Source organism: Micropterus salmoides, unplaced genomic scaffold, assembly GCF_014851395.1.
Source record: "Micropterus salmoides isolate LMB-PRFRI ecotype aquatic unplaced genomic scaffold, ASM1485139v1 Ms_hic_scaffold_2, whole genome shotgun sequence".
Classification (NCBI taxonomy): domain Eukaryota; kingdom Metazoa; phylum Chordata; class Actinopteri; order Centrarchiformes; family Centrarchidae; genus Micropterus; species Micropterus salmoides.
In genome coordinates, this window is record NW_024041150.1 from 4,630,076 (window position 1) to 4,644,413 (window position 14,338).

General features: G+C 39.6%; 1 protein-coding gene across 1 annotated transcript; it reads left to right on the top strand.

The window, feature by feature from the left end:
• The first annotated feature begins 2,109 nt into the window (after positions 1–2,109).
• Positions 2,110–9,848, top strand: LOC119913433 (G-protein coupled receptor 4-like). The gene is made up of 5 exons (XM_038732861.1): positions 2,110–2,417; positions 5,395–5,630; positions 5,827–6,019; positions 9,494–9,592; positions 9,660–9,848. Exons 1-5 carry the CDS (start codon positions 2,112–2,114, stop codon positions 9,846–9,848), a joined length of 1,023 nt encoding a protein of 340 aa, XP_038588789.1. The 5' UTR covers positions 2,110–2,111.
• Positions 9,849–14,338: the final 4,490 nt, after the last annotated feature.

Sequence of the window (14,338 nt, forward strand, 5' to 3'; positions counted from 1 at the left end):
TTTTGCAGCAGCTGCTGTGTGCTTGGCAATATGGATAAAATCTCAGCTAATAATGAGCTAAAGTTTAAAAAGGGGAAACATACAGCAGACTTTACTAACTTCTACTGAAACATGTTGGTCTGATCTGTTGTGACTGTCCCTGTCAGCTTCCTAGATGTTTACTGCACGCTCATTAGAATAAAATCAGTGAGGTGTTTTAGTGTTTGGACTGCTGCTATATTTTCTGTAAACCACCAGATGTCACTGTGCCGGCTGAGTTCAGGACCCAGAAGCATCAAATATTTCAGCAGAAACCAGAAGAAAGCCCAAAAGCTGCATGAAGCTCTGTTCAGCCCAATACTGACAATGGACATACTGACATACTAAATACTGACTGGACAATCAGAATACTAGTTCTGATTGTCCTGATGTAGTTTTATTCTAATGAGCGTGCAGTAAACATCTAGGAAGCTGACAGGGACAGTCACAACAGATCAGACCAACATGTTTCAGTAGAAGTTAGTAAAGTCTGCTGTATGTTTCCCCTTTTTAAACTTTAGCTTATTATTAGCTGAGATCCAACAAGAACAAGCAGATTTCCTAAAATGTCAGACTGTTTCTTTAAATACCTCGGCTTTCTGCAGGGGACACTTTGGAAACTAGCAAACTGCATTTTAGGAAGATAAACTGCTAAAAGCTTAAAGTAATGACTTGATAAGCTGATATGGATCCCAGATATGTAGATGCTTAAGTTTTAGTTTAGTTTTATTTTTACAAATTCCTCTTTTAGTGTCTGTTGGCAGTCACTGTCTGGCAGCTGAGATGCAGAATAGTTTTGCATTTTCTGATGATCTTTATGAAAAGTCCCAGGAGGACAGAGTTATGTAATCCAAGACAGGTCACAGTCAGTTAATGATTCAGTTAAATAAACATTCAGTGAAATGAAAACATAAATCAGTGTTTCTCAATCTCTTCTAAACATAATAACTTGTTGTGGTTAGTTTGTGTTTTGGGGGCCATTTCTGCCTTTATTGCAGGAGACAGTAGAGACATACAGGACATGAGGACAGAGGGAGACGGGGCTGATATGATTTATGTGTACATGATGATTATTTAGATTTTATTAGTCACCAATTCAGCTGCTATAATCGTAACTCAGCTGCTGACGTCAAATTATTAGCTGTAATATGAACCTGAGCATCCACTGAATTTAACACTAACCTGCCATATTTCATGTTGTTATATAGTAATAATAGTGCCCAATATGTAGTCTGCACGGGTCATTCCAACAGCATACTCCTGTGATGACAGTTGTTGACATTTCACATTTAGCCTAATGCAGGTTGTGAAGACAAGTAAACCAAGATTTCCCTCTTTGCACTACCTGTTCACTTTTGTGTCTGTATTTCTTATTTTATACAATTTTAGCAAGGTTCGAGTTTTAATCTGAGCTTCATGGGGGTCTCCAACATGGCCTACTAACTGAGGAATAAATAGGCCTAAATAGGGCTCAGATTATGGGTGTGACGACACAGTTAGGTCATGAGAACAAGACGAGAAGATATTTTAACAGTATTTTGAATAAATCTTCGATGCTGAAATATATCAGTTGGGGGTGGGGGGGTCTTATTTTTTGTTTTCTCATCGTTTCATTTGTTATTTAACATTTCGTTGCTGCAAGCTGTTTTTCAGACAACTAAATGACACCTAATGTCGATATTTTTTAAATGTCCCGCCCCCTCCAGGCAGTGATTGGTCATTTCACAAAAAGTGAACCTATTTCATCGCGCCCAGAGAACCTGATATGGAGTGGGCAGAGGAGATTACTGTAAAAATTCTATTAAAAAAAATCTGGTCCTCACTCATTTCTAAACCCTGGCTATGGCCCTGCTTGTAATTATTTTCTTATTTGAATAAATAAAAGTTAAATGTAACAAATGTTGAGGAATGATGATAGAAAGTGAAAGACAGCAGTTTGTGATTTGATATGATTGTGGGTAAACTATAGGGACACTGTGTTTGTGTGAACTTCACCTCACAGCTTTAGTGATGTCACTGAACAATGTTAGGTAGATATTAAAAACCTGCTCCCTTTAATAACCTGATCTCTCAAACAGGTTTCACTCTGAAGAATGGAAGATTACTACTTTAACAGCAGCTCACAGCCCCCCCCAACAACTGATACAACAACTGATAGAATATACCCCACCATCTTTGACATGTACGGTTTCCACACCCCCGACTCTCAGGACTACAGCGACATGATCTTCAACTACGAGAATGACAGCAATTTCACCTCCAACTACCAGAATCACAGCAGCATCATCTCCATCTACCAGAGTTACAGCTATACATTCATCATCAGTGTGGTGATATACATAATCTTTGCTCTTGGCCTCCCGTCAATCCTCATGGCCATCTATTCTCTTTATTCTATGGTATGTACATTCTGACAGAGTTATTTATTTCCTGTCTGTGTCGTGTGTCTGTCCTACAGTCTGTCTGTCTTTAAAGGATCTTGATCGGGTTTTCGGGTTAGGTCCTCTTGGGGTTTACAAGAATAATTAGCTCCATAATTAAAAATGTACATGAGGCTGATTGGACCCTAAACACATGTAGTTTACACGTGTGGCTCCATCCAGCCTTCTACACAACAGTAATACACTCACAAAGACACACAGAGCAAATGTTAACTATTTTGTTCTTTGTTGTTTTCTGCTTTTCCCTGATATCAGGAATTGTTCTTTTTAAAAATTTCCTTGTTAATTGACATTTTGGTAACATTGTCTTTAGTCCACTTATGCAGAGAGAGACAGATAGGTTTATAACAACTGTTACAGTTTTTTTCAATTGCTAACCTGCATTGTCAAAATTTCACACACAGTCAGTGAAACATAGGTGTATGTGGACCAAACTGAATAATTAGGGCCCAAGCTCGAAAGTGCAAGGGCACCAACGAAAATTTGCACACACCTCAGATCTGGTGGAAAATCCAATGTTCTGCACTGATAGGGTGGGGCGTGGCCAGGGGGCTCAATAGCACCCCCTAAACAAACAATAGGTTTTGGACAAAGTTTCTTTGATCTTCATGAGATGTTGTGTGATTAATGCTCTTATTACAAAGTCCACATATCAGCTTTTTTATGAGATTTCGCTCAACAGAAAGTCAGCCATTTTGCGCTTCCTGCATCATTTTAAAATTTTTAAACAGATATTGGAGGCCTTTAGGATGATCAAAGAGCCACGAAACTTCGCAGCCAGAGTCAAACTGGCAATGTTTCGATTTGATGTAATTTTTAAGACTGAGGGTGTCACGTTGGCTCTATAGCGCCCCCTAAAGCCTTTTTAGCCATGAAATGGCCAGGGATAGTCAATCCCTCACAAGACTTTAAACGCTCGTCAGAACAGTTGTTTTGTATTGGCTGATATGATTTGGGGGACCTACAAAATTTCCAAAAAGCAGCCCCTGCAGTATGTTGTCTCTAGCTATATGAAATGTGGGGGGCCGATGTATCATCTCTAGGCTTAAAAATAAGTCTCTGGAGCCATATCCTAAACCCAAAAGGAAGTTGGCCATTTTGAATTATTTACGAACTTTTACCCCGTTTCCACTCTCCTAGAGCTTTTACACTATCTACTTCAAATGTGGGTAGCACCATCTTTAGAGCCTTGTGATGTTAAATTGCAATGCTTTTTTTGATTGATCAAACGGTGCGTCAATGGCGTGCCGTTAAATTGATGTCACGCCATGTAGAAGGAAGTAGCATATAAATGGACTAGACATGGTCTGATATGTCCCAAAATTCACAAGTAAACCTCTTAGAGACTTACATGTCAATATCCAGTCATAGTGATAGCGCCACTTACGGCATCTGGAAAGTACGTATTAAAATTTATTTCTTATGCCTCTTTCATATTTTCACCCCACTTAGTACCTCAGCGGACCAAAATGTCCATAGTGAGGCTTTTATGCTCCTCATAACAGGTTGACCACATCCATCTTAAAGTTCTTGTCAAATGCTCTTGCCTTGGTGTCAGCTGGAGTGCGATGCAAGAGTCCCAGCTGTCGCTGCACCCGAGGCACGCATGGGGGCGAGGGCCCGCTCAACGCTGCTTGCAGCTTTAATTTTTCATTGCTTTCACACAAAATGCATTCAATGACTTTCTCCCAAAAATCCATGAACTCTTCTCTTTACTACTTCACCACCTGCAAAATACTATATATCAGCAGCACATTTTTCAAATGCTAACACACTGTCCAAAACTGTTAAAACACATTCAAAACAAAATGATTGCAAATATCCTGCATTTTTGAAGCAACTGGACAGATATATATATATATATATATATAGAAAATAGCTGAACATTTGCGTACATTTCATGTTTCTGTTTATGTGCATACAGAAATGTGTGTAATGTTTTTAATGTGGTTTTACTGTAAAACTGCACGCTGAGTGGAAAGCAGAATTGGTTCAAAGGGTTAGTACATCACTTACAGGCTGTGGTCATTGTGTCTCAGGTACCAGTGTTACTGTAACTGTATTGCATTACAGTACTGAAATTTCAGGAAATTCTTTCATAAGCTAATTACTGAAGATTATTGCAGGAAGAGCAAATTTCTGTGTTTCTGAGTCATTCTTGTTTTAAAAGATTTTTTCAATGTGTCAGTTTTTCAAAACATCTGTTTTAATGTTTTAAAAAGCTTTGATAAAATTTTATGGCCAGTGCCAAGTGTACAGACACCAGGGTCTTCACTTCCCCTCTAATGGTTTCATACCACAGTAGAAGACAATGAGAAAGAGCTCACACATAGTATAAATACGTGTATAATAAACAGCTTGTTAAACTCTGTGTTACTTGAACATTTTTCAGTGTGCTTCTAAGTTTCTTTGTGTGCTCCCTAAATTTTTTCATTTAGGAATCCGGATTTTTTGAATCTTTTAATGCAGCTTATTATCATGTTTGATGTTTAATCTGACAGGTGAAAAATTGTGTGACCTCAGTAAATCCAGTGAAAACATAATGAACCTTTGTTAACCTGTCTCTTATTTGTGTGATCCTCCCTAAAATGCATATACAATAAAAAGAGAGATTCTCACCTTGCAAACTCAAACAAATGAGTCTCAAACTCCAGTCTGGTGCATCTGTTTGATAAATCCAGCTCATGTGTTTGAGCCAGAACGCTTCATATCTGTTGCTGAAAAACTGCTGCAGAAGCTGCAGGAAATCTGGTCCTTAGTCTTGTTCCTGCAGTGATTGGCCAGTGGGTCATATCTGAGATTCCTGTTTGATGAAAAAGTCAGAAATGGCTCTGACTGCAGCTGCTGGGCAGAGCAAGATGACAGATTTGGGAGGAGGTGGACTTCACAACATGTTTCCAACTGCTTGTTGACTTTTACCAATGTTTTCCGGCAGGTGAGAAGTGATCATGTTGCTCCCATCTACGTCATCAACCTTCTCATTACCGACCTGATTCAGCTCTGCTACATGATCGTTCCTGTGGTTTCAAATGTGAATAGGACTATACGTATCATCAGTTCTATTTACCTCTCTGGTCTGGTTGCCAGTGTTTACTTCATGGTCTGCATCTCCCTGGAAAGGTATCTATCTGTCTATCCAGTATGTGTGGAGCTCCTTCTGTGTCTGAACATTATATTAGTTTATAACTCTGAAGCTCCTCAAAGATTTTGTGTCCATCTTGTATTACAGGTATTTGGTCATCGCCCACCCACTGTGGTACCGCTGCAGACGAACCATCAAGACCTCTGTGGTGGTCTGTGTCCTGGTCTGGGTCCTTTCTCTTGTATATGGTGTCCTTTACTATTTCATTGCTGCTTATGTGGTCAGGTACATAATCTTTGCCATTCTCCTCCTCCTTCCCTTCCCACTGTTCATATTCTTCCTGACTGGGACCCTCAAAGCCCTGTCTGCTTCCATCTCGGTCCCCTCTGATGAAAAACGACGAATTGTGGGAGTTTTGGTTCTGGTGCTGCTTATTTACACCCTGCTGTTCCTGCCCAGAATCATTTTGAACCTGGATGTAAACTCTAACGTGACCCTCGCCCACCTGTCTCTCATCTTTGTTAGGTTCAGTCCTCTTGCAGACTTGTTCCTGTATGTGTTCATGAGGAAAGGGACCATAGACAAGCTTTTGGCCTCTGTGTGTTGCTGCAGAATGGACAGCAATGATATCAGCAGTCCATCAGTATGAATGATGACAACATTTCCACAGTCAGCTTTCATGTAGGCAGAGAAAGAGGGAGAGAGAGAAAGGGGAGGAAACAGGAGGAGAAATGGAGGCCAATAGAAAGGATAGAGACAAGACAGATCCTGTCATCTACTGATAGAGAGTCATAGCTCTATTGAGCCATGTGTTCCGATAGCCCTTCTAATCTATGTCCTATTTATCAGATTGATCTCAGTTTGTACATGTTAACAATGAATCCTCCATGCACGCCAAAGCTAGTCATGATGGGAATTATTGGGTCACCTTACCTATATGAATAGTCTTGTGAAAGTTATTTTTATTATTATTAGTAGTAGTACTGTTAATGTGAGCTACAGTATAGAAATAAAATTTAACTGAATTGAAATTGAATTGATATGATTTCCAATAAGACACCTAACTGTAGAGACCAGGAAGCACTGTTTGGACTCTGCTGTGGGAGAAGTGGCTGCTGGGAAATGTTTTGGTCAACTTGCTCTGGTTCACTGTGATGGCTTCAACACATGGAAATAAAATGTGTTTTATTAGTTTGGAGCTGGAAGTTGATGTCTGTCATTATTCTCCTTTAATCCCAGAAGCAAAGCAGATATTATTTTAGATGAACTGAGCTCATTCTAGCCGCCTCGCTGTCTTCTTCCTAAATCTTTATTTGGACTGTTGTTTGGATGTTTAACACAGGGAGAGCATCTCAACACGTCTTTAGCACTTTTTACTTTTCTCATACACATTTTAATTTAGTTGTTTACTAGTATGTTTACCCAAAGCTGTGTTTGTTTTGTATTTTTGTTATTTTGTGTAAGTATAAGTACTTGTATAAGTAAGTAAATAAGAAAAAAACATGTGTAATTTCTGCTGTTTACCCAAAACTGTATTTGTTCATTGTTTTTGTTCTTTGTTGTGAGGATGAGAAATGTGAAGAAAAGGACACTGGAAGCAACTGGTTCTGGTTCTTGGGGGGCCTTCACAGATACTGTTTGACTGCCTTATAGTAAAATGATTCGCCTGTGCTTTAATTTTGATGGCTTGCCTTTTAAGACTGATGCTTGGTGCCTGCTTAGCTCAGTTTCCAAAAGTACAAAGTGAAAGTAAGAAAGATGTTTTGTTTGATATACTGTTTTATATTTTAATGTCTCTACAGTCTCTTGAGCGCTGACCTTTGCTCGGCCTTCGGAGACCTATGGTTGTACATGATCATATTTCAGATTAGACACTCATGTCCAGTAAAGAGGAAGTGAAAGTCTGCTCTTGCTGGCAACTCGACCCTTTAGAGAAATAAAAAATGTCTCCCTGATGACAGATGTGTTCATCTCGCTCACATGAAGGGAGGCGAGAAAGGAGGTGTGAAAATAAGAAGCGGGTCAAGAGTTTTCATCTTATAAATCAATACTATGAGTTTCTAATATTCATTAATACATTTTAAAACTTGTGTTTTGAGATAACATCCTCTACATGTATCCCCTGCTGATGTCTGAATAATTGTTTTGATCAGCAAAGAAGGCACTATTTGTTAATGTGTCAACAGACAAGAACCTTCATTTTGTGACTACAGGAGCAGGGGAGGCTTTCTTCTCTCCTTTTTAAAGTCATCAGAGAGGTGAGAAGGGTAGAATGAGTGTCGACATGAACTGATTTAATGTATTCTGCATTTGGAGTGATGAATTTAAAACTGATTTGTGCATGCACTTAAGATTATGTAAGAGATGTTCATTTATTTATTTAAGAAGTGTGGCCTACTATATTTGGCCTTTATGCGTTTGAACATTTAAAAGATTTTACTAAAATGAGTTATAGAGACCTGCATGATATGTTTTATTACCATATTTAGAGAAACATTTAAGAACTGAGGCAAAGGGGTGTTGCAACTACTGGACAGAAGACCATCTACCCATAAAAGGAAAAGTAATGTAAAAACCAATCAATGTGATGATCAAGTTCTGATAGCCAATGATTGTTTGAGAAAAGGGTGGGGTCCTCCCTGTCTATTTCTTTATTTAAGTTGCTGACCCTAGAGCTCTGTGTGAACTTTTTGGGGCTTGTTGAAAATAAATAAGTTTCTCTTTGGGCCTTAACAAAACTAGACTTTTCGTCTCATTTTTTGTCTTTGTTTTCTTCCCCCTCTTCTGGACTGGTAAGTTAGTATTTACTTACTTTAACATCCACACTGTCTGCATTAACACACCTCATTACAGATAAACCAGCAAACTGGCCCTTTAAGAAGCTCATTCCAGGTTATCTGTTCAGTTCCCTGCTCTCTGGAACACACACTACATGTCAGAGAACACAGATATGCGAGAGATTCTGAATGTGCAGAAAGTTTTAAACATGAGCAGAAAACCTGCTAAAACACAGGATTTATTAAAGTCCAGGAATTCATTAACTTCCCCGTGCAAAAGATACAAAAGAGGATGGAAGACTGAGTCATGCTGCATGTGTGCTGACTCAGGAGGGATTTTATTAAATTAGAAAAGTTGATCTACAGGAGAAATGTTGGCTATTTAAAAGCAATAGTTAGAGAATGTCTGAAAGCCTCATTACATTCTATACAATTTATTTATTTTGAATTGTCACCTGCTGCCTGAATTTTGTGTTCCCCTTTACATAAATGAAGACTTTTCCACAATAAATTGAGGCAAACATTTTCACCAGAATGCAGGAAATGAAGTCCTCAATGCTTACAATTTTCTGGGGGAGGACCCCCAGACCCTCCTCTTCATTTGAGTCATCTCCACCATTGAAACTTAACCAGTGCTCTTGTATTTCAAGAAATCTACCCCACACTGCAAGAAAATAGTTCATAGAGGGACATAGTTTTTAGTCTCCCAATTTAGGCTAAGATGTTGAGGTTGACAAGTATGTGGATCACAGTTATTCATCATTGACCATGATTTCTGACTTGGCTTTTCATCTATACATGCTAAAATTGTGAGTTTGGCAGCTGAACGTTTAAAACAATTCTTGAGGTTAGGGGAGCGATGACCCCAACCCCTGAGGTGGACTTTTTGGGGTTGGGCATGGGGGCTAAAATCCACTGTATGTTTCCCCTTTTTAAACTTCATTATAAGCTGAGATCCACCAAGAACAAGCAGATTTCCCAAACTGTCAGACTAGACGAGGTGACAAATTGATTACATAATTTCTTTTACAAATTTGGTGTACCTAAAAGACTGCCAACAGACCAGGGCTCAGAGTTTTGCAACCAGGTACAGTAATGATGCTGTATGTGTCCCCAGTGTGTAATAAGGCCTGCAGCTGTGCTGACTATTTCATGTTTCTCTAATCATTCTGAAGGTCGACTATGGACTGTGTGAGAAACAGCTGGCAACCGAGTACAGCCCGTACTTTCTGATGTTTGGGAGGGAAGCGAGGTATCTCAGAGGTGCCAAAAGAGTACGAAGTAAGAGTATGCATGTATGTTCACTAGTTATGTCCTACATTTAACTGTGATTTGTGGCAGGTCACAGAGGATAAAGTCAGCAGCCTACTGTGCAAGGAGATGAGTCTGCAGAAGATTGAGTCTGTACACGCAGAAGTCATGGCCAATATTAAGAAAAGCCAGGACAAGGTCCGCAAAAGAAAGCAGGAGAGGGGCCATGAGGACAACTTCAAAGTGGGGGTCAAAAATGACAGTCAGGGGCAGCGATAAAGGGGGCAAGCTGGAGACAGATATGCTCGGGCCGTTACAAATCACTGAACTCCAGGGGAAAAGTGCTGACCTTGGGGGGGGATTTAAGATCAACATTGACCACTTGACACATTATGTCCAGCCAGGGGAGAGGATCCCTGCCAAACTGATGACATTTTTGGATCTTTCTCTGGCTGGTCCATCACAACATCCACTAAAGCAGCACACACACATATTCCACAGTTGGGGAGAGATCCACAAGCCAAAACGCAGCAGCTTCATTGGATGCAGACATGTGTGAGTAAACGTGCACAAAGTACACCCTAAATGATGCATTTCACAAGTAACTGACTGTCATTGATTCACAGTAATCAGAGACATATGGGCAGGAGGCCGCAAGGAGAGGAGATGGTCCGAGGCTGGGCCATACAAAGTCCATGGATAGAAACAGTGGATAACAGGTGACTCTTGTTCTCATAGGTTATTAATGCATACCCATTTATTGTGGGACAAAAACAGGGGCTAGGATAATTAATGCCTATACTACGACTGAGGGGCTCCCAGAAATGTTATAGAAGGGTTGTGTTCCCCTTTATATAAATAAAGACTTTCCACCAATTGGTGCAGAAAATGTCTCCAGAATGCAGGAAATTATGTGTTTAATTCTTAAAATCTTCTGGGGGAGGACCCACAGACCCCCCAATCGTAAATTTTCATCAATGAATATTTTTCCTTTAAATAGTATTAAAATATCTTCTAGTCTTGTTCTCGAGACCCCAATATTCTGCATTGTCACGTCTCAAGGGCTGTGTTTTGTCACAAGTCTAACCTTTTTTTATTTTTTATTTTTCACCTTTATTTATACAGAGAATCAGACTGAGACCAGGGTCCCTTTTACAACTGAGCCCTGTGTACAGCAAACAGATATTATAATAAGAAATATTCATAACAGATATAAAAATATTAAAAAAAAACAGACAATTTACATGTACAAAATACATTTGTGAGGAAAGTGTTCATTCCACATTGCTTTAAATCGTCCTGTTGAAATCAGGACAGCTAGTTTAAACTTTTCCTGTAATTTTTTCCAAGAATTCGCAGCATTGTATTCAAAGACAATTTTCCCTAGCTCACAATGGGCTCTGGGAATTTCTAAGACTAACAATCTTTGGAACGTGTCTGATAACTACCGGCTTTCCAATTTATTTTAGTGGTCAGATAGCTGGGAAGTTTATGCGTTATAGCCTTATAGACGAGTAATAACCAGTGACTGGTTCTCCTGGCGACCAGAGAATCCCACCCCACTAGCGAGTATAGAAGACAATGGTGTGTGTTGTAATTGACACCCATAATAAACCGCAAGACAGCATGATAAACTGCATCAAGAGGTTTAAGTCAAGTACTGACATGAAAGTAGCTTCTGCAATGTCCATTCTATGCTGATAAGACAGACAAGATTTATTTCTGTAGAATAAACCAATCTTCACTCTTAACTTCCTCAGCGAAACAGTAAGATGTCGCCGCTGGCTACCTTAGAGTAGTTGTGTTCTGGAGTACTCTGAACAGTATGCAAATCCCCGCTGCGAGCACCTGTTGAGGATTGGTTCCCCTGGACCTGGAACCACCCACTTCCTGGTTGCTGTTTGCTGGCATCTGATTGGTGTGGCCGAAGATCCAACCAGGACCAGCTGGCCTACTAATAGTTTGTGTTTCTGCAGTTCTAGGCGACTGTAAGCCGGTGATCAGTTTGCCTTGTTGTTGATTGTGCACCCTTGTGAATTTCTTGAGTGTTGAATTTACCTGTTTCTGTCGGTTGCCTGCTTACGTGACTCCTGTCAGTTAGAAACCTTGTGAACTACAGAGTTTAGGGTGGAACATTGTCTGTTTGGTTACCCTACATTCTTGTAAAGCATGTAGGTACTGACCTCCTTTTGTTCAGTGTTTTTTTTGAGTAGAGAGCTGTCTTTGGACAATACCTCCTTTTGGTTCTGTGTCAGTACCTACATACCCTCCTTTTGTTGTGTTTTTTCTGAGACAATCATTTAATTAAACAATTGACTCAAAACTTAATTCAGTTGTCCTTACCACCTTCATCTATCCCAAATACCTTGTTACTGCCCTACCCTAACGAGCTGGGTTGTAACATCATCCAGCCAAATATGCAGGAACACGTTCTATACCAGTAACATCCAGTGTACTAATTTTAAACTCATCCAAATGTTTTCTGGAGATGGAAGAGTAAATATTTAGTTTTACTTGAATTCAGTACCAGCTTCAGATCAATAAGAGATTTTTGTAGAATTAAAAAGTCGGAAGAAGAGCAAGTGCTTGAGCATAGGATGGGGCAGTAGCATAAATCAATGGCATCCGCATAAAAATGATATTTACAATTTCTCACAGTGTTACAGATCATTTATGTAGAGAGTAAACAACAAGGGACCTAATATTGAACCTTGAGGACTTCCTTTTTGAACACGAAGGATATCTGATTTGCACCATCCATTACAATGACCTGTGTTCTATCACTCAGATGATGTTTAAGCCATGTGCTAGTGTTACCTGTCAGACCCATTGAGGACAATTTTCTCAGCAAAATTGAATGATCAACTGTATCAAAGGCTTTTGACAAGTCAATAAAGAGATAAGACAGTAAGATTTTTCATCAATTGCTTTTACAACATCTTTAATAAGTATTGCTGTAATAGTGATGTGCCCAGTTCTGAAGCCCGATTGATATTTAATGAGAATATCCCTTTCAGCTAAAAAAGTACGCAGCTGTAAATTTACTAAAGACTCCAACATGTTAGCCAAACAAGATAATTTAGAAATTGGTCTATAGTTCTCAACAACACTTGTGTCTCCATCTTTTGTGAAGAGGCAGCACATGGGCCACTTTCCAAACTCTGGGAATAATACCCAATGTTAATGTAAGGTTTAAAAATATGTCACAGCTTCCTCCCCCCCCCCCGACACTTGTTTTGTATTTATGGCACACAGAGTATGTAGTACTTCATTTACAGTGAAAGGTTTTAGTGCAAAATCTTGAGTATCAAGACAACAGCTTTATCATCATCACTTACTCTTTTTGGTTTCACTAGAAGTAACCGTAGAGTTTCTTTCAAATAAAGAACCAGCTGCAATGAAATGCAAATTTTTTTCAATTTAAAGCTTCTTCTTGGGGCTCCATCTGAAGCAGAGCACATTAAGAGATGGTTCCCCACTCAGAGTTTTAACTCCCCTGGTTTCCTGCTGTCTTTCTGCCACCGGCTGACAACGTTCCAGAGCACATGAAGAGATGGCTCACCTGCCCTGAGTCTGGACTCCCACCTTCCATCGTCCTCTTTCCTCCATCCATTCATCCACAACCCTGATCCCTCACCTTTTCACTCCCTCATTCATCACCTCATCTCTTCATCCAAACATTCTGCAGTAGTGTGCCGCTTGTGAATGTGTGTAACTGTGTGAATGTCAACAGCGTGCAGAAGTAAACATTGCTCTTTGTAAAACTACTGAGGTCTGAACACACTAATTGTTAAGTTTTACACCTAAACATCTACCAAAATGAATGTAATGTAGCAGCTAAATAAATGCAGAATATCCATCCATCGTCATCCGCTTATCCTGCGTACAGGGTCGCGGGGGGGCTGGAGCCAATCCCAGCTGACATTGGGCAAAAGGTTTGGTACAACCTGGACAAGTAGCCAGTCCATCGCAGGGCTAAATGTAGAATAATATTTCTAAATGTATTCATTTATTGTAAGTAGCTAAAGTAGACTCAGTGACCCAGATGTCACTTGGTGAATCAAAGTAGTGTGGGCTGAATAGAGCTTCATGCAGTTTTTGGGCTGAGAAAAGATTTGAAGCTTCTGGGCACTGAACTCATCCGGCACAGTGACATCTGGTGGTTCACAAAAAATATAGCAGCAGTCCAAGCTGCAACACTAAAACACCTCACTGATTTAATGCTGTCGTTTTTATACCATGAGTGCGCCGTAAAAGTCTAGGAGGCCATGTATTCTTTGAATTACTACAGTAATGTTGTTGTATTTTGAAAAATAAATCACAAGTGTCTGTGGTAGTGACCACACTCTCAACCCAAAGACTTATTTACAATGTCAAAAGCAAGCTGCTGAGAAGTTACAAAAGCATGAGCATGAATAAAGATATTCATATAAGCAGACTTCCAGTTAGGACTGTGTGTCAGTGTATAAGGTTTTTTTATCCATCAGGTTAGCCAAAAGCTTTTCAGTAAAGTGTGCAGAGTTGATGAAATCCTCTCCCAGTGATGCCTGAACAGTCAGAGATCCAGCATGAAATATAAGATGTTAGTTTGGAAGGGATCAGTGGACCAACCAAACGGGTATTTCTGTCTGAGGAGAAGGAAATTCCATCTGAGAGCTCTGAATGGAGCTGAAATGATTCAATAATTAACTTTTTATTTTCTATTATCATGTATGAATGGATAAATTATAATTAATTTAATTTATCATCATAACTGTGTAAACTGTGCA

Excerpts from the sequence above, each read along its gene's own strand:
- LOC119913433 (XM_038732861.1), top strand. The coding sequence starts at position 2,112 with ATGGAAGATTACTACTTTAACAGCAGCTCACAGCCCCCCCCAACAACT. Across the intron at positions 2,418-5,394 it reads TCTATTCTCTTTATTCTATG|GTGAGAAGTGATCATGTTGC; the intron begins GTATGTACATTC and ends GTTTTCCGGCAG. Across the intron at positions 9,593-9,659 it reads ATCTCAGAGGTGCCAAAAGA|GTCACAGAGGATAAAGTCAG; the intron begins GTACGAAGTAAG and ends GATTTGTGGCAG.